This window comes from Phycodurus eques, chromosome 11, assembly GCF_024500275.1.
Source record: "Phycodurus eques isolate BA_2022a chromosome 11, UOR_Pequ_1.1, whole genome shotgun sequence".
NCBI classification, from domain to species: domain Eukaryota; kingdom Metazoa; phylum Chordata; class Actinopteri; order Syngnathiformes; family Syngnathidae; genus Phycodurus; species Phycodurus eques.
Genome location: NC_084535.1, coordinates 20033660 through 20058177, shown reverse-complemented (window position 1 = coordinate 20058177; position 24518 = coordinate 20033660). Strand labels below are relative to the sequence as shown.

At 42.4% G+C, this 24518-nt stretch overlaps 2 protein-coding genes across 6 annotated transcripts in view; both read left to right on the top strand.

The window, feature by feature from the left end:
- LOC133409392 (sorbin and SH3 domain-containing protein 1) overlaps positions 1–7108 on the top strand; it is a 51326-nt gene extending 44218 nt beyond the window's left edge. For 4 of the 5 annotated variants that reach the window (XM_061689285.1, XM_061689286.1, XM_061689288.1 and 1 more), the window contains 7 exons: positions 693–818; positions 1009–1203; positions 1365–1877; positions 2498–2593; positions 3205–3257; positions 3775–3881; positions 4154–7108. In XM_061689285.1, the coding sequence (XP_061545269.1) occupies positions 693–818; positions 1009–1203; positions 1365–1877; positions 2498–2593; positions 3205–3257; positions 3775–3881; positions 4154–4221 (1158 nt within the window). In that variant the 3' untranslated portion in view covers positions 4222–7108. Of the gene's footprint in view, positions 1–692; positions 819–1008; positions 1204–1364; positions 1878–2497; positions 2594–3069; positions 3258–3774; positions 3882–4153 lie in introns of all 5 variants that reach the window. The other variant, XM_061689289.1, reaches the window with a different exon arrangement.
- A 1057-nt stretch (positions 7109–8165) lies between these two features.
- Positions 8166–15006, top strand: pdlim1 (PDZ and LIM domain 1 (elfin)). Its single transcript, XM_061690725.1, has 7 exons — positions 8166–8465; positions 9446–9597; positions 10752–10836; positions 11421–11605; positions 12946–13091; positions 13285–13402; positions 14244–15006. The coding sequence occupies exons 1-7, from the start codon at positions 8373–8375 to the stop codon at positions 14428–14430; spliced, it is 966 nt and encodes a 321-aa protein (XP_061546709.1). The 5' UTR covers positions 8166–8372; the 3' UTR covers positions 14431–15006.
- The last annotated feature ends 9512 nt before the right edge of the window (positions 15007–24518 follow it).

Below are 24518 nucleotides of genomic sequence, written 5' to 3'. Positions count from 1 at the left end.
TTTTTCAGCTGCAGGGACAGGACGACTGGTTGCAATCGAAGGAAAGATGAATGCGGCCAAGTACAGGGATATCCTGGGCGAAAACCTTCTCCAGAGGGCTCAGGACCTCAGACTGGGCCGAAGGTTCACCTTCCAACAAGACAATGACCCTAAGCACACAGCTAAAATAACAAAAGAGTGGCTTCAGAATAACTCCGTGACTGTTCTTGAATGGCCCAGCCAGAGCCCCGACTTAAACCCAATTGAGCATCTCTGGAGAGGCCTGAAAATGTCTGTCCGTCAACGTTCACCATCCAACCTGACAGGAGAGGATCTGCAAGGAGGAATGGCAGACGATCCCCAAATCCAGGTGGGAAAACGTGTTGCATCATTCCCAAAAAGACTCAGCTGTATTAGCTCTAAAGGCTGCTTCTACTCAATACTGAGCAAAGGGTCTGAATACTTAGTTTTGGCTGTGTGATATTTCAGTTTTTCTTTTTTAGTAAATCTGCAAAAATTTCAACAATTCCGTTTTTTTCTGTCAATATGGGGTGCAGTGTGTACATTAATGAGGGGAGAAATGAACTTAAAGGATTTTAGCAAATGGCTGCAATATTACAAAGAGTGAAAAATTTAAGGGTGTCTGAATACTTTCCGTACCCACTGTATATTTTTCCAACTCTCTTAGATTTGTTATGTGTCTACTTTCACAGCTCCTGCCCCCCACAGAGAAAGCACAGCCCAAGAAAAATGTCCCAGTGCAAGTGCTGGAATACGGAGATGCTGTTGCCCGCTTTAACTTCACGGGAGACACGGTGGTGGAGATGTCTTTCAGAAAGGTGTGAAAGAGTTAACATATACAGCAGAGGTGCTGGTCTGTTTCTTGTGTCAATCCTCAAGCATTCATAATAATACACACAAAAATTTAAATTGGATTTTTTTTTTTTTTTCCAGAGTTGAAAAAATATTGCTGTATACATTAGACAAAACTAATTCAATTTGATGCAATCATGTACAATATGTATGCAGGGAGAAAGGATCACGCTGATTCGTAGAGTGGATGAGAATTGGTATGAAGGCAAAATCTCAGGCACAAACCGCCAAGGCATCTTCCCCGTCACCTATGTCGAAGTGCACAAAAGGCCACGTGTCAAAAACGGCCTGGATTACCCAGAACCTCCTCTCTGCTCCTCGCCACAACGCAGCACCAATGCCTCCCCTCAGGTAAGGAGCTGCAACATGACGACTGAAGTTCACAAAGTTGTGTTTCATCTATGTTCACCTTGACACCCTACTTTTAATTTTCATTCTTCTGTCTAGTCAAGTTGTCTCATCTTTGTTCTCCATTTTCTTCCTCTCATACCCACCTCTTCTCCTATAAAAAGTTGTATCGTAATCGCCTGACCACTTCGCCCCTGCCCCTCCCTCGCTCCCCCTGCCGCTCTGTGTCCCCTGAGGTCCACGCTGTCTCCTCTGAGTGGATCTCTCTGACCGTGGGAGGTGGAAGTCCACCTGCCGCCCCGACGCCCCCCTTGCCTCCTCTGCCTACTGTGTCTTACCGCTGCGGCGAGTACCTGCCCCCACCTTTCTCTGCCAGCCCTGTGCCTCCTATTACCGGCAGCCCTTACTGCATCTCCCCCATGACCTCGCCATCTGCCTCCCCTCTGCCCCCGCCGTACCCACCAAGGCCCAACTCCGCCACTCCTTTCCTCACTTTTACTCCTCCTCAGGGGGAGGGCTTTCTGCTCTCCCCACCCTCACCACATCAGTCACGTAGCATTAGCCCCTGTGGTGGGCCAGTGTTGGAAGGCTGGCTTCGGGCGGAGGGGGAAGGTGCTGAGGGGAACGGGGGCAGTAGCTGTGCTGCCCCTGGGAACAGACAAAATAGCCCTGCAGAGGTACTTTCTGCATGGTGTGCCGTGATATAGGCTCACTCTGGGATCTTGTGACCCTTCGAATAGGTGTTTGCTGATGAAGTGAGGCTAACTTTTGTGTGTGGAAGATGTGTCTAACGAGTGTTTTGGCTATTGGCTTAGATTAGAAACCTTATCACAATGCTGTCGGATACAGAGCTGCATGTTGTGTGCGACTAACACACAAGCGTTTTGAGTTTCCAAAGAAGTCAACATTGATTGCATCTTGTCATGGTTCTCAGTCTGATCTTTGGTTGATAGGTAATTCACACTAGCTGTATTTTAATTAATAGAATAGAATGTTTGTCGCTAAAGAATGGATACATGTCGAGCTCTTTTCCAAAAAACCAAAATCAATGTTGTCATGTCATTTTGTTGTGTAAAGACTATTTTGTTGAACATGATCGGACTGAGAGATTTTTTTTTTTTTAACAGGATACAATTAATGTTTGTCCAATTTGCAGCTTTATGTCAAAAAATATATTTTTTGCAGAAAAATCGAAATGGATTTATAAAGCTTTGAAATAGAAACTGTGGTGCAATCTCCTGGGAGTATGCTTTTATTTTGAAAGGTCCCCACTAATGAGATGCCAATTTTCTTGCAGCTTGTACGGAATGATGTTGATCATCATGGCCGGAACTCCAGAAGCCCTGTGATGCTGTTTGATATCCAAGATAACAACAATGTGAACTCATTTGCGGTAAGTGTCTTTACTATTAGATGTTTTATTTGAATTCTGTCTAATTAAATTTTATGCAACATTGAAATTTAACTCATTGTCATTGCCTTTATTCACCCACTGTGTTTTGAATCATCCTTATTATTGCTCTCATTGCTACATGACATTAAAATGCAATATTCAAGAGCTGCATCTACATCTTTTTTTAATCCTCCGTGCATATAATATATTCTCAATTTTAAAAAATGAACTAATATTTCATTTTGCTTGTTCATGAACTCACACTGGTGTCTTGCCTTTCCATGCTTTCCTTCCTGGTCTCCACCATCATCTGCTCCTTTGTGGCTTTTAACGGATCACTTCCCTTTCCTCCATTCTACTTACTGGGCCTACCTTCCTGCCTCAATCCTGACTCCTCACTCTTTTAACCCCTTCCTTTACTTCCCACCTTTCAACCTAAACCTCTTCTGGGACTCACCTGCTGCTACTACTACTAGGAAGCAGTGTGTAATGAGATCTTGAATATAGCTGAGACCTCAGTGAGGTACTGCGGCACGTTGTCCCATCACCCTCTCAACGCACTTCATGGTCTGCACTCCCACCCCAGTAAACAATCTCTCATCATTTCCCAGCAACCCCTGTCCCACAGCAGCAGCCCAGAGCCGAGCCGTCTCAACTGTGGAATGTAAGTAGCACCTACCACCATGTACATTTGGGTTTAATTTTGACACCATATGGGCAAAATGATCGGGACGTGGTGATTGCACATATTAGTGAACATGAAAGCATAAATGGGGGTGCCTCCTTCACAACTGTAACAGTATTCGCTTTTAAAACGGGAGACTCAATCTTTGCTTAGTATTTTATAAGATACTTTATTCCGAAGCAGACCACATCACGTGTGAAGCCAATATATGGCACAGGCATGTATGGCTGCTAATGGAACACATGGTATTTAATGATAATGTGACTGCTGTCAGAAAACACCATATCGTGTACATAGTATACGTGTATATATGTATGTATATGTGTATAAATTTGGATATATAATATATATATATATGTGTATACACATGCGTATAGTGCATGCCATATAGTCTATGCCATATAGTGTATCATTAGTTTGACTGAATCTTCCTTACTGGTCTCAGATGTCCGTCCTGTCCATAGCATTTACCAGTGTCTCCTCTGCTTCGCTCCAGTTTCCAAGCTCTATACAGTTACGCACCGGAGAACGAAGACGAGCTCGAGCTGCAGGAGGGAGATCTCGTCAGTGTCATGGAGAAGTGTGATGATGGCTGGTTTGTTGGTATGTACAGCAGGCCTCACATTCCTGACAAATGCAGTCAGTCTTACTGTGTCACAGTGTGCGTCCATATAGGGCTTCTGATGAAAGAGTTCCTTATAATGTGCAAGCTCAGGGTACTGATTCATCACTGCCATATCATGTCATATGGGGTTACTTAAAACAAGCAGAGGATTAATCAAAACAGACATTTGCTCACGCTGTATATTAATACTGTTAAATGTGTTCTGTGAGTGAACAAAGAAGAGATCTGATTCGTATTTCTCTTCTTTCAGGTACCTCAAAGAGGACAAATCAGTTTGGTACTTTCCCTGGGAATTACGTAAAGGAGGTGAATCTGTAAAGTGTATGAACCTCAACTGTAAACACACACTTGCCTGTCAAGCTATGGTCATCAAGCATGGCTGTGGGTTACAGTAGTCATTTAGTCAAAATGATTGATTCATTCTAAAGAATGTAAAATTGCACAATGAAGATGGTTGTATACGCAATGCTCAAACCACAGCATGGTATATACATGTATTTTATACACGCGTGCTTGTCTCCACAATGAATCTGGCACAAGATATTTTTTTTATCCTGCAGATACAGGCTTACAATCTGCTCCTGTCATTTACACTACGGGCTCTATTTTCATAGATGGCGCAACTGCGGTAGAGTGCAAAAACTGGCATAGCTTTATTTTCGTGCAAGCTCAAGGCTCGCTGTGCATGTTAGCCAATTTGGCAGACCGGGCTATGACAAGCTGGCACAACAAGGTTGACATGCGCCCAGCGCATGTGATAATTTAGTTGCAGAAAGTAGGTCTAAATTTATGTCTGTTTGTACCATGTCTAAGTCCAGCGTAGTAAGTAGACCACTAGTCTAATGCGAGTTTGGCTAATTTCATTGTGGGACAGGCAGACTGATTCTGAGCTCCACGGACGTGTGTTCTGGTCGTCCCAAACATCTTCCATCTAAGGATTATGGAGGCCACTGTGCTCTTAGGAACCTTAAGTGCAGCAGAATTTTTTTTTTTTTGTAACCTTGTCCAGATCTGTGATTTGCCACAATTCTGTCTCTGAGCTCTTCAGGCAGTTCCTTTGATCTCATGATTCTCATTTGCTCTGACATGCACTGTGAGCTGTAAGGTCTTATTTTGACAGGTGTGTGTGGCTTTCCTAATCAAGTCCCATCAGTATATATAAGGGGGCTGGTCTTTTGTGTTGTTTACCTTTTCAAGTCAACATTGGCTAGAACACAATCAGTGCCATTTATTTTATTGGGTGCAAACTTAATGCAAACAATGTTTTACACAACCTTTATCACACATCATGCGCATGGTTAGAAAAAGTTTTCCAAATGTGCTGTTGTCTTATATTTTCTTAGCCACCATGTTAAAAACAAAAAAGCACATGTCGGGCAGTGAAAAAAATCTCATAATAGCAGAGGTAAACAGTGTAAATAATGCACATTATTTCAGACACTTATTATTGTATACGTATTGTTGTAAAGCATTAGTGTTTGCTGACACGTGATGCGCAACGACAGGACAGGCGTGGTAGCGTTTAACTTCCTGCTTGGTCATTTAGGGAAATTTCCACCAAACTAAATTACCACAGGATTACTCATGAACATTTGAAGCTGACAACGTGTCTCAGACAATAGTGATTTTTAAAGCATCATGAGATTCAAACTACTGTACACCCTTCTTGATGGGATACGATGTTCCTGTCGTGTAAATGTGTGCAGCAATTTATGAGGCCTTCGAAATCCGGATACCTATTTTCATAACTCCCAACGTCTTGTTTCCAAACTGATATGACTAAGTCAGTTAGTGCAGTTAAGTCAGCATTAGTGCAGCATCCACAATAAAAGTAGTCCAAATCACATATAAAACGCTGTCATCCAAAAGCCTGTGTAGGAGTTGTGATTTCCTCCTCACCTTATGAACACCGCAGTCCTAACAATGTAGCATGGTCTGCAATTATGTCCACCTCAAATTCCGCACCAACACTGAGATGTGCTCAACGAGTTGTAATCTAGAACAGAAACACAGTCATTCTTAGTGCTTGTTGCTTCAGATGTATGTAGGGCAGTTAAAAAAAAAAAAAATATCAATATTTATACTGTATGAGTGTTTAAGAGTCAATCTCTAATCAAGCATTGCCAGACTATCAGTAGCTCTTCAGTATTATACAGAGTATGGAAGGATATTGCATCACAGCGTATTAGCTACATTTGTGCAGTGATGAGTGTTGTACAGTATGGTTGGATTGCATATTTAACAGGACCCTGTAGCAATCTGGACTTTGTCCTCACTAATGTGTGCGTTTAGAGGCAAAAATCAAGTTGTTTTTTTTCCTTACAGTTGTCACAATGACTACAACATACTGTATTATGAGTGTGCCTGTGTAGCACTTATAGAATGTTCTGATATTTTGTCACCTCACAAACGCATCTTTTATTCAGCACAACTGGCCGAAACATTTTATTTTTGTTTTTGTTTTTACGGGGGAATCTCATGTAACTTGAGCTCCATAAATGTTTTTGGGCTTGTTGGGAGTCTGTGTGACTTACATCTCTCTCCTATAACAGAACTACAGTAACATGACTGTAAAACAAATGTAGCTTACAATGAATTGCTTGTGTCATAACACATCGCAGGATGTATGAATGTACGATATTTGAATGTGACGCAGTGTATAAAAAATATGTTAAAGGGTCATCTTGAGGTAACAGAGATAAGGATTGTACATATGTAAAATAATAAATAGACTGCATATGATGAGAGCATCAGATGGAGCTTTCAGTGTGCAGCGTTTTATCTACCTGAAGGATTTTGCCACAGTGTGGAACGTTACTGAGCACAGGAAGTTTGATGCATATGAACATTACGCTGCCATTTGTGAGCTCATAATGCCTTATGCCTGGTGAAAAATTGTGCCTCATTTTCATTCATGAGTATTTTTCACATGTATCCATGACATATTTAAGTTACCAAGCTTTCCCCATTTATTTCTGGTCTCTGTGGTGGGAGTACATTGACTGAGGCTCTTGTCAATTACTGTGGAAGTATCAAAAGTGTGACATAATGCTTTCAACTTAATGATTATGTTAGGCTTTGCGACACGACCTGCAACAAGTTTGGTTTGTTTGCTTCAATTTGCAGTGTTGTTACATTGACAATATTCAAATAAAGATGCTTACACTGCTGTGACTTTGGTATTATGCAGTATTTAATAAACCTTTTAAAACCATTTGTTTTGAATCATTGGAATGTCTGTAGAAAACACTCTCTGAGCATGTCGCTGTTTAAAATGTTAATCGTAGTCGGGAGTAGGAAACATTTCCATCCCTCCATTTTTCTTTAGTGCTTGTCCTCATCAGGGTCGCAGGTGAGATGGAGCCTATGCCATTGGACTTTGAGTGAGAGCCAGAGTACACCATTCACATTTAAACTCACATAGACACTAATGGACAGTTTAGATTAAATTACTCCAATTAATCTAACCGGCATGTTTTTGGAGAATTTGGCACATGGGATTTTAACCCTGATCTTCACCTGTAAAGTAGACGTTCTAAGAACCACTACCAGCATGCTGCCCAGTAAACAGTAACCATCCATCCATCCATTTTCCGTTCTGCTTATCCTCACGAGGGTCGCGGGCGCGCTGGAGACTATCCCAGCTATCTTCGGGCGAGAGGCGAGGTACACCCTGAACTGGTCCCCATTTATTTTTAATTCATGGTAAAGAGTATAATTGATTGCATATTCCAATCATGCCACTGAGTACATTTAAGTAAGCATTTATGTCAGGTTCATGTTATATTTTATGTACAGTATATTAAATTGGCACTTTCCAAGTTTGCATAGGTTCAGAACTTTCGATTTGTTAGTAAACATAGCCAAAAATATCATTCAGTCAGCAGACAGGAGTTTTCTCACTCCACTTGAGCAGCAATCCTGGAAGGAATTCAAGATTTGGGAGTGGCGCATTCCACATCCTTTAAAGCTCTACCATAAATGGTAAACTTGCATGTAACACAGGAGTGACGGCACCCACAGGCCAGTAAAGCCTGCTGCAAAAACGCGTCTGAGATCGTTTATGTATAAGAGTAATCACTCTTGAATGGTTTCGTTACAACCGTTTTACGTAACGACCATGCGCCTCCCAGGTGGAAGTTGACTATTCCGGTCTAGGGTGGTAAAAGTAAACAAGTCACGCAAAAACAAAACGACAAGTAAGTTAGGCAACACATTTGTCATAAACTGACTGAGCGGCGAGGCATACGCATGTGCGCAATAGACGATCCTCGAATTGTCCCTGCGCCAAATGTGAGCGGCTTCACGAACCTAACCTCCTTGTCCCACAAACCTGAGGCCCGCCCCTCTCATTCCCAAAGCCCCCCTGGCCATTCAGCACCTCACAGGTCATTAGCACCAACGCAAAGACCGAGTGGCCGATACTTTGAACACGTCGCTAGTCATTTGTAGGGCACTTAGCGTTAGTTATGCCTCTCCGGGTAGTGGTGCAGGGTCCTGGGCCCTGGGGATTCAGGCTGGTTGGAGGAAAAGACTTCGAGCAGCCGCTGACGATTTCTCGGGTAAGTTTGGTTTGTAGCTGCGAGTCACAAACTGAGTGCTGGTCCCGACTCAGCTTTCTGCCGAGTCGACTGGAAAGTACATAACTAACTTTCTGAACGAGATAACTAACACAAAAGCTACCTGTGGTGACGTGTCTATTGAACTGATAATGCAGTTTGTTATTAGGTAATGGTTAGATTCTAGCTAGCAGGGCATGTGTTTCGTAGAATGTTTCATCTTTTTTATTTTTTCATGACGAAATGAAGTTTAGCAATTTCTAATGTTTTTTTGTTTGGAACTTGTTTTGGGGGGTTTGGCTGTAAAGCTGAGGTTGAGAAAAATGGTGGTCCCAATATATTTTGTATGCTTAACCTCAGTTGTGTTTTAAAAAAAAATAATAAAAATAAAATGTTCAGGGGTCCATAAACTCCTCAGGAACAGTTTTAACATGCTCAATTGTTAAAATAAATGATTTCTATTTTAGTTTGCTTTAGTCTTCTGCCTCATGCAAGTACAACACATACACAAATATTAGAAACTGCTCAAAAAAATAAAAGAAAACTAAAGAATGAACATACTCTTACTTAATATTTTTACTGTCAATCAGAACAGCATTTGTATTTTTCTAAAGTTTGAATTTTAAGCGTATGTGCTTTATAATGTAATGGCGGTATATTTTCACTGGCTCTGTTGATTTTTAGAAGAATGGCAGCGGCTATTTTTATTTCTAATTGCGCTGTCCTCCCCACCCATTAAATGTGATTACAAATTCCAGAGCTGTGCCAGAGTTTCTTGTCTTCAGGGCTTTTATTTCCAACAGTGTCTGCCCCCTTGGGTAACTGTGTCTCTGTGTGAACTGTAAACAATAACACACATTCAGGCCAGCGTGTGAAGGTCAGTAAACCAGAGAAGCAGCGTTTTGTGTGAAACCTTTAAGGGTTTGTTTCTCTTTTAAAAAAAAAACAACATTAATTGTTCATTCCTTGTCTCTTTTATGTAGGTGACTCCTGGAAGCAAAGCAGCCGATGCCAACCTCTGTATTGGTGACGTGATCTTAGCTATTGATGGTGAAGCCACAGACAACATGACTCACTTGGAAGCACAGAACAAAATTAAGGGGTGCATACAGGAGATGGCACTTTCTATAGACAGGTAAGGGACTACGCCAGTCTGACCTGCATCGACTCATCCCTTATAAACGCTTAAAAGGAGGACAGCTCACCCCCAATCCAGATGTTAAGGCAATGACAAAGTTGCATGCCTACGTAAAGAGCATTCTTTTACTCAGCCCTTATCTTTTAACTCATCGAACATTAGATTTGTATTGCAGTACAGTGTTTATCGGGGGTTGCGTTCCAGAACCAGCCGTAATAGGTGAATATTCGCGAGATGGAGACCATATTGATTTTTCATATAATTTTACCCCTTCCCCACGCTTTGAACGTAGTTAAATCTATTACAACATACATAAAGCTATTAAAACACACTTTTTAAACTATTATTTAGCACCAGTTTCCCACTCTCTCACTTTTTCCAAATAAGAGGCAGAGCATGCTTGCTTCAAACTGTCTTTTATCTCTCCCAGTTGACGTTTCCTGTCAAACTGACAAAAGACAATTAATCATTGTATAATATATCGTATAAGTTAAATACCAGAATGTTCAACCAAACCATGTAATTTCAGCTTACCAAAGTCTGCTGGTTTAACGCTAACATAAACTGCCAAATGCCATAGGCTAACGGAAATTAGTATACGTGTGGGTGATTACTGTAATTATAAAACTTACAACCACGGCTTCCTTAACACACATGTAGCAGCAACACATACAAACAGAGCATGCAACAATACTCGCAGGCAAATTTTCTCTGCGCTTAGTTGGGGACCTTCTCCGCCTCTTCATCTGCCAATTCATCTTACTTGCGTTGCGTCTCTTCCAGTAGATCGAAGTGGTGTGCGTGTTGTGCTCAGTGCATGATGTGGTACCGAAGCCACGGAACTCTAAATTCGGGCTTCCCTGTTTACAGTAAAACCCCATGGTTAAAAAAATAAAATAAATAATGCTTAAACCACGTTAAAATGTTTGGTAGATGCCTGACACATTTAAGTCTAACTTAAGATAAAAGTACAGTTTTAAAAGTGGTCAAGCCAAAAATAATAAAGGCAAGCAGCATGTTTCTTTCAAAGGAACTGGTATTGATTTTTGCTGTGTCAATACACATGAAAACACCTACAGACTTAGAATCAATGTGATGACTATGGTAACTGGCTTTTGCACTTCAAGAAACGTTATTCCCTTCGGTTTCAGATCAGAGAATAAGTTGTGGTCGCCACTCTCTTCAGGAGAAGGAAAGTCGCATCCCTACAAGATGAATCTTGCATCAGAGCCACGGGTGTGTGTCTTCAGACTCAACATCTAAACTGGAACTTGCACAATGACTCGCTCTCGTCTGTCATTTAGAGGGAAATCGTCAGATTCAACTTACCGGTAGTTGCACAGTTTTCTGCAAGTCTGAGCGTTGTCCTCGCCGCACCCCTCCAGCCAACGATGAAGTCATTGTTTACTTCCCAACAGGAGGTTTCCTAGACGACAGTAGTTTATCTGCCAAGCGCTGACGCAAGACTCAGTTCCTGCCTACTGAGTGGAAAGCAAAGGCCAGTGGGATGCGTGGCAGGCTGTGTCCTCTCCACAGGCCACACAGTTTACATTAGTTGCTGTGCAGTTTTGTCACGAACACGCGTGTGTAATGCCTGTGTGTGATGTGTCACTTGGATGCCATGGCACTATTTTATTTGTCCAAATGATTGTGCCGTGAGCTGCTTGATCTGTGATTTAGCTTGCTGACGGTCTGTTTGTTGTGCTTGAAACAAGAGCCCATTGCTGTGTTGCTCCAAAAAAGTTTTACAACTGTTACAGACCTTTCCTGGTCAGTTTCACACAAAGCTTTAACATCATTGTTGCATCTGTCTTTGGCAGGAAATGAAACAAATAGGCTCCGCCCACAACCGGAGTGCTCTGCCATTCTCCGGTTTTGGTTCCAAGGTTGTGACCAACCAGTACAACAACCCAGCTGGCCTCTACTCCTCAGAGAATATCAACAACTTCAACTCGGCTGTGGATGAAGTCAAAACCTTGACAACCACCAACGAGGCCGACAATGTGTAAGAATGAACTTGTGTTACATTGGGGAAAGTTAAACCATGACAGACCAGACCACAATATTGTCTGTTTGCACTATGACAATAGTACGCTTAGTGCCAAACATCAACCGAGACGACAACAATTTTTGTCATTTAAACTTGAAATGCTAATACCATGCTAACAAACTATATTAACTTAAAGTAAGGACACGAGGTGTTCACAAGCTTCTATATCAACCCAGTTTGTTGTGCGGTGGATTCAATAAAGTTGAACACGGTATGCTTCCAGTCGACCTCAGATTTGTTTGAAATTTAATGTTTGTTTGGTTTTTTTTTCCCGTAAGAAATTACACAAATATAAACAATCTGTTCCAGGTAACAAACTTCACCCACCATAAACCATTGTATACTGTACAGACAATGTTTTAGGTAACATAACATTCTTCACTCCAATAAAAGTGTAATAATAAGTTGACCATTGTTGAAAACACTAGACCTTAACTGGTCATATAAATATTCATTGAGTGTAACATATTTAACTGTCGTGTACAAATAAGTTAACCGCGTCATATGGTAAAATGTAAAAAGTAAGGATGGGCTTATGAGAGAAAAAAAAATCGTTGATTCACTATGAGAGTAACAATCAATTATTATTATTATTACATTGGACCCCCACATAGTCTTTTTTTTTTATTTATTTAATTATTATTTTTTTTAAATAAATCTTTTCCAATTTCACAATTTTTTTTCCCCCAACCCATCCCCCAAAATGCTAAGTGGCGGTTTATGCCCGCTTATTCAAGAATTGTGGGGGGGTTAAAACAATTATTTTTATTTATTTTTCTCTGCCAATGCAATTATAATTGTGTCAATTATTCCCCGTCCGGTCCGGTCCTTATCCCAAGATGTAGCAGAGGTATAGGATATACAGGATAGGATAATAAATTTCTGTATGCTCTGAACTCATTCAAAGGGTTCAGGGTGGACTTGAAGCAGGAGTGTTGGGATTTGGTGTAAGGCTCAGTGATGTTTCACAAATGCAAGAGCATCTGCACCAACTGCAGTGCACTTTTAAAACCTTTTGTATCGGGTAATTTTACATGAATGGTTTTGGTCTGTCATCAAAATGTAGTTTGTTTCTTTGTTTCTATGACAATCGTTTTCCCCTCTACTTTAAATATAGTTTGCCCTTTCATTAAAAACTGGCTTTTATGTTGCTGGCCCGCTTTAGCTTAGTGCTTCATGTGACACATTGTTTTGTCAACACACAGAAAGACTAAGTTTTCCATTCCGCTTTGAAGAGGTCTTTTGTTTGTGGTTAATACAAACTTATCAATTTGTTGACACCATCTGCCTTGTAGAGCTGCAGATCCAGCAAAGTCCACCAAGCGGCCCCCTATAGCGGAAGATTCCGAGGTTTCCAAAATGCTGCAAGAGAACCAGGAGTCTGATCAGCCCCCTCGACAGTCTGCTTCCTTCAAGGTGCTTCAGGAGATTCTTGAGACGGGTACGGATCACAGTTACTACTTTTTGTCTCATAATCTGATTGACTTTTACAGGTTAGTCTGTTTTGAACAACAACATGTTATCAGGTTTTCACTTGTTTGATTCCAGGTCATATTCTCCAGTGATGTACTAAGGCTAAGATCACAATGTAAAGCAACTCTAAAGTGTTTTTTGTGTCTCTCTGATGTTTGCAGGCAATTCTGACAGACCATCAGGGTTCAGGAGTGTGAAAGCACCGACATCAAAGATTGGCTCCTCCGTTGGAAATGTTGAGAAGTTGCCCATCTGTGATAAATGTGGCTCGGGGATTGTGTAAGTGTTTATGCCTTGAAGTTTATTTTGTTTTAATGCATTATTAAATTGTAGAGATCGTATACTCTTATCTGTTCTGGTCTTCTACTGTAGCGCCACCTGGGGGCATATTTCAGCCATGCTAGTGCACATTGCCATCATATCTTGCTGTAGAGTATTTTCAATTCAGGAAGTCTGACCAGTTGTTGTTAAGGCAAAGGTATGGTTTGACTTTTAAGACTAGGCTACCTCTCAGTATGGCAATGTTGCTGTCCATGAAGTTAAATTGGGAAATAAAAGTTTTTACTGAACCTTTAAGAAGGGTTTTATCTATAAGACCAATTTAGAAACATAATAAATGCATAATGCGTTGCCATAACATTAATGATCAACAACAAAGCAGACAATTTACTAGAATAAACAATAATTATTTTGCCTTGTAAGGAAAAAAATAGCTTCAGGGTCATAGGTGAAATTTGAGTCGGGCACCCTAGTAAAACAACCAACAACAACCTTTTTTGCACCACGGGCCACTTGCATGCGTGTCAACAAATGGGTGGTTTAGTGCTTTAGGACCCTTGCAATAAAATCTGAAAATGAGTCCCAACCCCAAGTTTGGGAATGGCTGCTGTAAGGTATCAACCAAGAAGCACTGCTATAATGCTGTGAAAGCCAAATTGGTCCTAATATAATCATAGTACAAAAACTGTAGAAGTTGGCCTGGTCGAACAGCAGCAAATCAGTGCTAATGTTGACTATTTACTGTATTGCATTTGCAGTGTTAATGCCACATGCTTTCATTTCAATTGGAAAGTGAGCCGAGTTCCTCTTGGATGTTGAATTGTTGCCTTTTGTGACTTAGGGGGATTTTGGTGAAGCTGCGTGACAAGTTCCGACACCCCGAGTGCTACGCTTGCACAGACTGCGATGTCAACCTGAAACAGAAGGGACATTTCTTTGTGGAAGACCAGATTTACTGCGAGAAGCACGCACGCGAGCGAATGACCCCGCCCGAGGGCTACGATGTGGTCACGGTCTTACCCAAGTAGAGAGAGCAAGGAGTTCAGCCTCAGACTGCACACTAGTTTTTAAGACACTTCAATACATTTCGCTTCTACTTGTACACTCTTGTGTAGACACTGGCAGAGTGGACGGGACATGTTCATTTGCACGTAAGAGCTTTGGCATTTGCAATACAACGTAAACGCTCCATACTTATAGAGTACAGTAAATTCATGTTTTGCCACTGATTTGAATGATAATTAGGGCAGTATTCACAGGAAAAGAACCACTGTCTTTCTGGATGTTTGTTAATGATACTTTTTTTAACCCTCATGGGAACAAGGGACTGTCATGCTCGACAACACACAAAATGCATAATTTTTGTACTGTTTTTATTTAATAGTCCAACTATTATATAAAAAATGAAAAAAAAATCTCAAAAACATTTTAATACCCATACCAAATAAATATTTTAGTTGTAAGTCCAGTGCCTATTTTCTCAATTTATTGATTGTCTCTGCAAAACGACAAATGCCTGTGAGCTGAAATGACTGTAAGTGCTACGTGTACAGCGAGAACAATCTATCTGGAAAATAAAGCACATTTAAAGATAAAGTCCACCCTCATCATACATAAAAAAAAAAAATCAATAAGTAGCTGCTTTTAAAGGTTTTTATAAGTAAGTAAGGGTGAAAGTGAAATGGTGTGCGCATTGAAATTTGAATATTGCCAATCATCCCTGAGCTCATTCTCGCGGTAGAGTAGCTTGGGATAAAAGGTTATTGGGGCACAACAAGGCAGATCAGATGGTGCCGAGTGAGCCTCAGCTGCATGCGGACCAGTCCGGCTGAGGACAGGCGGGTAGTCTTGCTGCTCAATACGCAGAGTCTCGGTCAGGGCCCAGATGTAGTTGTGGGCGAACCGCAGAGTTTCGATCTTGGTCATCTTGGCGTCCTGGGGAAGAGCTGGCAAAATGTTTCTGAGCGTGTTCAGAGCAGAGTTGAGGTTGTGCATCCGGTGACGTTCCCTGTCGTTGGCCTTCACCCTGCGTCTGCCCCGCAGTCCCGAATGCGCACATTTGGCTTGCTGCGTTTCGTTTTGACGCACATGTTCACTGTAGTCTTTTGAACTGTGGAAATTCGGGCTCCTGTGCGTCACTGCCCTCTTGGATGTGTGCGCGCCACTTGGTGCAGAGTGCTCTTTGGGATGCATCCTATTCCAAAAAAAAAAAAGCATGGAATTGCAATTGTGCGACACAGAATTGAACAATATCAATAGTTTATCGTAATATAACCACGTATATATTCTGAAAACATTTTCACGCATTTTGAGTGATCATGAACACATTCACAACACAATGGTATATTTGCACAATCTAATCCAATATAAAAACTATTTTAAAAAGAAATCTGGAGAATATAATGTTCAGCTACAGTGAGCTATGAAATTGACAGAATGTGGAGGCCCATTACACTATTGTGGGGTTAGTTGATGCTACCTTCTCCAGACGTAAACTGTACAGAAAACTACAATAAACATACAATTGATACATGCGTGGCATTGTCAATGAAAACTGACCAGTATTCTATTTCTGATAAACCCATGCGTCATTTGTAAGATCCATGTACGTGTACATGCATGAAGAAAAGACTCTTGCACGTACGTACCTGTGAGTGTCTGAGTCGCGCGGCAGCGGGAGGCAGCAAGACGGTGCGTCGTGGATGCGCATCTCTGTCATTTTAGAAGGCCTTTATCTTATCTTTTTTGTACGCCTGAATCAACAGCATGTGTCAGATAGCCAATCGGATTTCAGGCAGCACGTCTTGCACCCTCGCCCCCCCCCCCCCCTTTTTTTTTTTTTTCTTTTTAATTTTTTTTTTTTTAAATCAGCCCCACTGTATCTCTTTGTGCGTTCTGTGTTTTGAATGAGGGGAGACAACACGGGGGGTGTGACAAATATTGATGACTTATAAGGAATGAAAGGCACTTACCTTGATTATTAGACTTTCTATTAAACTTGCTCAACTTTTTGTAATGACACGGAGCTGTGATTTATGGTCATTTCCTCTTTTTGTCCTATACAAAATAGACTACTTGTGTATTAAACGTTCCGGTCAGCTGAGACCTTCCATGCGCCAATCAATAGTTTTGAAATAATTATCAAAATGTATCACTGTTAATATATCTTTTTTTAATGTGATGTTCCGTTGCAAGACGATATTCTTGCTTCATTTGCGCCTGCTTAAAATTGCTTAAGCACAAGTTATGGTTTTATATTCATATGTCATCAGGTTTGACGTTCCCTTCCGGTGTGATGGCCCGTTTGACGCACTCGGTGGTGGAACAGCAGCAATATCTGCTCCGAGTCATTCAGCGCAGCAAAATATAAAACGTAGCTTCTTTAAATAATAATAATAATAATAATAATGTAATATATGCCAAATGCATCGAAACTCTGAGACGGTTTGGAAAACAAATTGGGTCGGATATGCTCATTCAATGTGCGTATTTTCGATGCGCGCAACGCACGCTCTAATTGGCACGAGGCGATAAATCTCAGCTACTTCCTCGCTTGAGACTTGCAGTATGTTATTTTACAGACCATGCATTTATAAATCCACGCTATTGATTTTACCATGTCGATTCCTACAATAATGTCAGCCTGTATGAATGCGTCAAGAGGCCAACCGGAAGATATCGTCACGCAGCTTCAAGACGAGCCGTTTTAGAACTAATTCAGTTGAACTTGGCAGAACTCAAAGTCCTGCAAGCTACGTCAATAGGTGTCCTTTACTTGTGATCTGCGGCGGGTGGGGGCAGTATGGCAGAGCTCAAACATTGCCAGTTTAAGGATAAAAACCTCCTTCCATTTCTGTGCAAATATGTGTTTTGGTGAGCAATCTGATCCCCATATGCTTTTAATAAAGTGGACAAATACACGGGCAAGATATGAGATGTCACCTTGCTGTTGTAAAAGGCACGAAGAAATCTAAAATAAACGAAATACCCCCAATTTACAAATAATCAAAGACGCCTTATCCATATTGGCATATGACGGGCAGGTGCTGGTTTAAAGCAGTCAAATCTTTGTGTGTGTGTGTGTGGTTTTTTTTTATCAGTGTGTTGTATTATCCTGTTTGTTATGCAAAGTGTGGGCAAACATAAGCACCCATATGAGCAGATATGACGGCAGAGTTGTTAGGAAAAAGTAATTTCACAATATTTAACAATACACACGACCAAGCTCCCGAGCAGGTGATACCTGCACGATGCGCCTGGTTTTTACTCCCGGACTACTTCACGCTCTCCTTTGCTTATTTATTAAACCCAATCTATTTATTATTTTAGCCAACAGAGGTACCAGGTGGGGCTTTATTTTCGCTCTTTTTTGTTTGAAGGACGTTTTGAGAAGGCCAATCGAAGACCAACAACTCGCTGACCAGATTGTTATCAGGGACGCCATACAATGTGCCCCCCCTCCTCTCGCTCCTTCTGCCAAAGAGCTGCCGGGGGAGAGAAAGGGAAAAGGAAACTTCTTCAAGAAAGGGAAAACATCTTAAAAACATTTAATTGCAACCCTGATGCCATATGCACAGCTCTTGAGGAACCCCTCAACAATGTGACTGTCCTTTAGAAAGTATGGAGTGCGCCTTTGGAGACGTGTGCGCTTTTCGGAGAGGTGCGCGCGTCGTGACCGGAATGACCCTCAACACACTTTACACGAAAACGAATTCACTTTTAATGTGCTTCGGAGTTTCCTTTCACAACCAATACATTGTACATCTCACCTCAGCTTTTGAAGCCAGTGTACACCAATTACAGTGGAATAGCTGTCCTTGGAGACGGTTTGTATTTTTTTTTTTTTTTGGGGGGGGGGGGGGTCAAGCTTAAGGACACGTGAAGCTACGCGTGCACAAAGGTTCTCTTTGCTCTGCTTGGGTCTTGACCAATTTCTAATGGGTTTTTTTTGTTGTTGTTGTTGATGGATTGGGGTGGTGCATAAAAGACCAAATGTGCTGTTCACATCATAAAGGAACCAAACAAACATACGCTCCACAATCTCATTCCCAAACGAGCCCTCAGTGCAATACAGAAACCGCAAGGCATAAGCATCGCATTGTTAAATGAATACCTTTCTGGCAGTTTAAAAGAAAACTGAAAAGGTAGGACTTTGGATGCAGCTCTTGTATTGTATCATCATTAGACTATTTGAATAATAATAATAATAATATTTATCAGCACCTCTCCGGGCACTCAAGGTCACTGTACAAACATTTAGTAAAAGAAAACGAATAATACAATAAAAATTTTAATGACATTAAATTGGCAAACGATATGGGCAACGTTAAGGTAAATATGTGTCTTGAGGCATGAGTCTGTGTTACGGAGGTTCCAAAGAGTTCCAAAAACGGGTCAGAGCGACCGAAGGATTGGTCCCCGAAGGTGGACAGACGGGCAGAAGGGACGGTGAGGTGGAAAGGGGACGAAGTTCTGAGAGAGCTGGACTGTATGAACACGGGAAGGAGGTCAGAAAGATATGGTGGGGCGAGGTTATTGATGGCTTTGAAGGTGCAGATCAGGATGCTGTATTGAACAGGCAGCCAGTGGATTTCAGGAACAAATGAGAAAGAAAGTAATTGAGATCTACTAGTGTGGAAAACTTTATAAAGCCATTTCTAAAGCATTGGGACTCCAGCGAACCACAGTGAGAGCCATTATCAACAATTACAAAAACACTGAACAGAGGTGAACCTTCCCAGGAGTGGCCGACTGACCAAAATTACCCCAAGAGCGCAGCAATGACTCATCCAAGAGGTCACAAAAGACCCCACAACAACATCCAAAGAACTGCAGGCCTCACTTGCCTCAGTTAAGGTCAGTGTTGATGACACAACAATAAGGAAGCGACTGGGCAAAAATGGCCTGCACGGCGGAGTTCCGAGATGAAAACAACTGATGAGCAAAAAGAACATCAAGGTTTGTCTCAATTTTGCCAGAAGACATCTTGGTGATCCCCAGGACTTACTTAGAAAATACTCTGACCAGACAAAAGTTGAACTTTTTGGAAGGTGTGCGTCTCATTACATCTGGCATAAAAGTAACACCGGATTTCAGAAAAAGAACATCATACCAACAGTAAAATATGGTGGCAGTAGTGTGATGGTCTGAGGGCTGTTTTGCTGCTTCAGGACATGGAAGACTTGCTTTGATAAATGGAACTATAAATCCTGCTGGCTACCCAAAAATCCCGAAGGAGAATGTCTGGCCATCTGTTCGTGACTTAAAGCAAAAAGGAACTTGGGTTTTGCAGGAGGACAATGATCCAAAACACACCAGCAAGTCCACCTCTGAATGGCTGAAGAAAAACAAAATGAAGACTTTGGAGTGGCCTAGTCAAAGTCTTGACCTGAATCCTATTGAGATGCTGTGGCATGACCTTAAAAGGGAGGTTCATGTTCGAAGATCCTCCAGCGTGCCTGAATTACAGCAATTCTGCAAAGATGAGTGGGGCAAAATTCCTCCACTGTTATTGCAAATACTTGTTTGCAGTTATTGCTGCAGAGGGTGGCACAAACAGTTACTCGGTTTAGGGGGCAATCATTTCTGGACACAGGGCCATGTGTGTGAAAAAGAAAGGGAATAAATGTTTTGTAAAAAAATGTCACGGGCTGTTTGTTGTAAATCGAGAAGTAGTGCAAAAGACTGCGTCCCGCCGTATTGCTGAGGCCGCACCGCAGCGTCTATTCACAGGCGCGATCCCACTACTGAGCGGCACGGGGGCTTTGACCTGCTCCGTTTCCGACCTGGGCCGGTGCACCCCTCCTTAGGCGACCTGCTGGTCCCGAGCTCCCCCGGGAGCACCATATCGATACCGAACTTAGCGCGGACACCCGCTCGACACAGTCCGCTGCGGCTCAGAACTCCTGAGCTCAAACGATCCGCCAGCCTCAGCCTCCCAGGAACTTGGATTACAGGCACGCGCCACCGCACCCGGCGAGAGCAAGCCAAACCTCTGGTGGCTTTGACTTGGAGGCATGTGACGTCAGCAGGTGGGACGGCGACATCTAGTGGTCGTAATATACAATCTTGCCACCAGAACCTGCGAATCTCTTCCCCCAATCCATCGATCAATCGTTAATAATGTATTGCACCTTTCATACTTAAAAAGCAACAGTGGTGTTTCACAGAACAGAAAGTAAAAAAATCCTAGTCTATAAGGATAAAGGCATGAAGGCATGTGACGTCACCAGCCGGTATGGCTACATCAAGTGTTTTTTGTTTTTGTTTTTAAAGAAAGCCCGGGGGAAGAAATGGTGGGTTGCGTCAGGAAGGGCATACTGGAAGCCCATTCATGCTGTCGCCTTCTAAAAAAACCCACTGCCAAACAAATCATGTGAGTGACTCGCTGTGGCGACCCCTATGGGACAAACCGAAATGGTACATGTTCAAGTCATAGCCACCAGAGGTGTCGCTTGCTCTCGCCGGGTGCGGTGGCGCGTGCCTGTAATCCAAGTTCCTGGGAGGCTGAGGCTGGCGGATCGTTTGAGCTCAGGAGTTCTGAGCCGCAGCGGACTGTGTCGAGCGGGTGTCCGCGCTAAGTTCGGTATCGATATGGTGCTCCCGGGGGAGCTCGGGACCAGCAGGTCGCCTAAGGAGGGGTGCACCGGCCCAGGTCGGAAACGGAGCAGGTCAAAGCCCCCGTGCCGCTCAGTAGTGGGATCGCGCCTGTGAATAGACGCTGCGGTGCGGCCTCAGCAATACGGCGGGACGCAGTCTTTTGCACTACTTCTCGATTTACAACAAAATCAACAATGCACATTGCATCTTTACGTCAAATAAAACTTCGGATTCCAATTCTTCCTTAACAAAACGCTGATTTTGGTGGTCCTACACTGCCTCCTAATGGAAGAGAAACACAACTAGGCAGTACACCTATTCACACACTGAATCCTAAGAATACCGTCACCAGATTTAATAAGTTTCAGCTTGTTGCGAATTGTTCAACTGTAGTTCTTCATCAAGCATAAAAAGTCAAAATCATGAATATTGTAATTTTTATTTGTATTTTTAGTCATAATTCGAATTGTTATATACAGTTCTGTATACATCAACTTGGAAGAATCTTTGTGAAAGTAGTATTTTTGCGCTCATAACAATCCAGCTGGTCCTTTTCCTCTTTGGCCCAGAGGACATTACGTCCATGATTTTCAAAAACAATTTGGAATGTGGACTCATCAGACCACAGCACAGTTTTCCACTTTGCATCAATCCGTCTCAGATGAGCTGAGGCCCAGAGAAGCCTGTGGCATTTCTTGGTGCTGTTGATATATGGCTTTCGCTTTGCATGGTAGAGTTTTAACTTGAATTTGTAGATGTAGTGATAAACTGTGTTAACTGACAAGAGTTTCCTGAAGTGTTCCAGAGCCCACTTGAGTCGTATTCTCATTTTTTAATACAGTACAGAGGCGTACCAAGTTCCCTCACTGAACATACTAGGAAAGTGACAAGAAGTTTCCTCCTTGCACACAAGTACTCTGTAAACAAATACTGTACAGTGTAGCTCAGCCTTTGGCTGGCGGACGTCATGGCTAGCAATATACATTTGGCGGTACTGCAAACGAATTTGAAATGACATTTGAAAATGTTATATACTGTACTTGTGTTTTCAGAGGCCATCTTTAAACCCCACAAACATCTTTATTCCTCTTAACATCTATAAAAGTGGGTCACGACTTTACAACAATAGGAAAATGGAGGTTCCAGGGTGATTGATGGACTAGGGGAAGAGATTCACAGGTTCCGGTGGCGAGATTGTATATTACCACCACTAGATGTCGCTGTCCCAAGTGATGACGTCACATGCCTCCAAGTCAAAGCCACCAGAGATGTCGCTTGCTCTCGCCGGGTGCGGTGGCGCGTGCCTGTAATCCAAGTTCCTGGGAGGCTGAGGCTGGTGGATCGTTTGAGCTCAGGAGTTCTGAGCCGCAGCGGACTGTGTCGAGCGGGTGTCCGCGCTAAGTTCGGTATCGATATGGTGCTCCCGGGGGAGCTCGGGACCAGCAGGTCGCCTAAGGAGGGGTGCACCGGCCCAGGTCGGAAACGGAGCAGGTCAAATCCCCCGTGCCGCTCAGTAGTGGGATCGCGCCTGTGAATAGACGCTGCGGTGCGGCCTCAGCAATACGGCGGGACGCAGTCTTTTGCACTACTTCTCGATTTACAACAATGCACATGGCATCTTTACGTCAAATAAAACTTCGGATTCCATTTCTTCCTTAACAAAACGCTGTTTTTGGTGGTCCTGCACTACACTGCCTCCTCCTGGAAGAGAAACACAACTCGGCAGTCCACCTATTCACACACTGAATCCTAAGACTACCATCACCAGATTTAATAGGTAGGTTTTTGGATGCTTTCCTAATGCAACGTATTTGCTATACTCAAGTAAATGGGGGGGAAAAGCATGTGTTCACCATTGCAGCTGTCAACACCAGCTGCACAACAACTGGAACCACAACCCAAAAAAAGGAATTCTCTGATGAGCAAAGCCAACTACTAACACAAATTCCAATGCCAACAAAGTTGGGATGTTGGGGAAAACAAATAAAAACAGAAGGCAGTTCAATTATTTGTTAATCCTTTTTTTAACCCATATTCAATTAAATACGCTAAAAAGACAAGCTACTTATTGTTCAAACTGATGGCAAGCCAAATGTATTTATGTAGCACATTTTATACACACGGTAACTCAATGTGCTTTACATGATTAAAAGCATTTTAAAACAAAGAGACTAAAAGTGCAAGAAATATTTTTTTTGCCAATATTCTCTCATTTCGAATTGCCTGCAACACGTTCCAAAAACGCTGGGACAGGGACATGTTTACCACTGTGTTACATCACCTTTCCTTTTAACAACCCTCAATAAGCATCTGGGAACTGAGGACACTAATTGTAAAAGTTTTTTAGGTGGAATTCTTTTCCATTTTTGCTTGATGTACAACTTCAGTTGCTCAACAGTCCGGGGTCTCCGATGTCATATTTTGTGCTTCAAAATGCGCCACACATTTTCAATGGAAGACAGGTCTGGACTACTGGAGGCCAGTCTAGTACTCATTCTTTTACTACGAAGCCACGCGACACGTGTAGAATGTGTCTTGGCATTGTCTTGCTGAAATAAGCATGGACGTCCCTGAAAATGACGTTGCTTGGATGGCAGCAGATGTTGCTCCAAAACCGGTATGTACCTCTCATCATTAATGGTGCCTTCAGGGATCTGCAACCCATGCCATGGGTGCTAACACACCTCCATACCATCACAGACGCTGGATTTTGAACATTGCACTCATAACAATCCAGATGGTCCTTTTCCTCTTTGGCCCAGAGGACATGACGTCCATGATTTACAAAAACAATTTGGAATGTGGACTCATCAGACCACAGCACACTATTCCACTTTGCATCAATCCATCTCATTTGAGCTCAGGCCTCGAGAAGCCTTTGGCATTTCTTGGTGCTGTTGATATATGGCTTTCGCTTTGCATGGTAGAGTTTTAACTTGAATTTGTAGATGTAGTGACAAACTGTGTTAACTGACAATGGTTTCCTGGAAGTGTTCCAGAGCCCACTTGAGCTCGTATTCAGATTTTTCTCAATACAGTACAGAGGCGTACCAAGTTCCCACACTGAACATTAGTAGGAAAGTGACAAGAAAGTTTCCTCCTTGCACGCAAGTACTCCGTAAACAAATATTGTACAGTGTAGCTCAGCCTATGGCTGGCGGACGTCATGGCTAGCAATATACATTTGGCGGTACTGCAAACGAATTTGAAATGACATTTGAAAATGTTATATACTGTACTTGTGTTTTCAGAGGCCATCTTTAAACCCCACAAACATCTTTATTCCTCTTAACATCTATAAAAGTGGGTCACGACTTTACAACAATAGGAAAATGGAGGTTCCAGGGTGATTGATGGACTAGGGGAAGAGATTCACAGGTTCCGGTGGCGAGATTGTATATTACCACCACTAGATGTCGCTGTCCCAAGTGATGACGTCACATGCCTCCAAGTCAAAGCCACCAGAGATGTCGCTTGCTCTCGCCGGGTGCGGTGGCGCGTGCCTGTAATCCAAGTT

Bases quoted from the DNA above. Each gene is read 5' to 3' on its own strand.
- pdlim1 (XM_061690725.1), top strand. From the start codon at position 8,373: ATGCCTCTCCGGGTAGTGGTGCAGGGTCCTGGGCCCTGGGGATTCAGG. The intron at 9,598-10,751 runs GTAAGGGACTAC...CTTCGGTTTCAG, and splicing joins ATGGCACTTTCTATAGACAG to ATCAGAGAATAAGTTGTGGT. The intron at 13,092-13,284 runs GTACGGATCACA...TGATGTTTGCAG, and splicing joins TCAGGAGATTCTTGAGACGG to GCAATTCTGACAGACCATCA.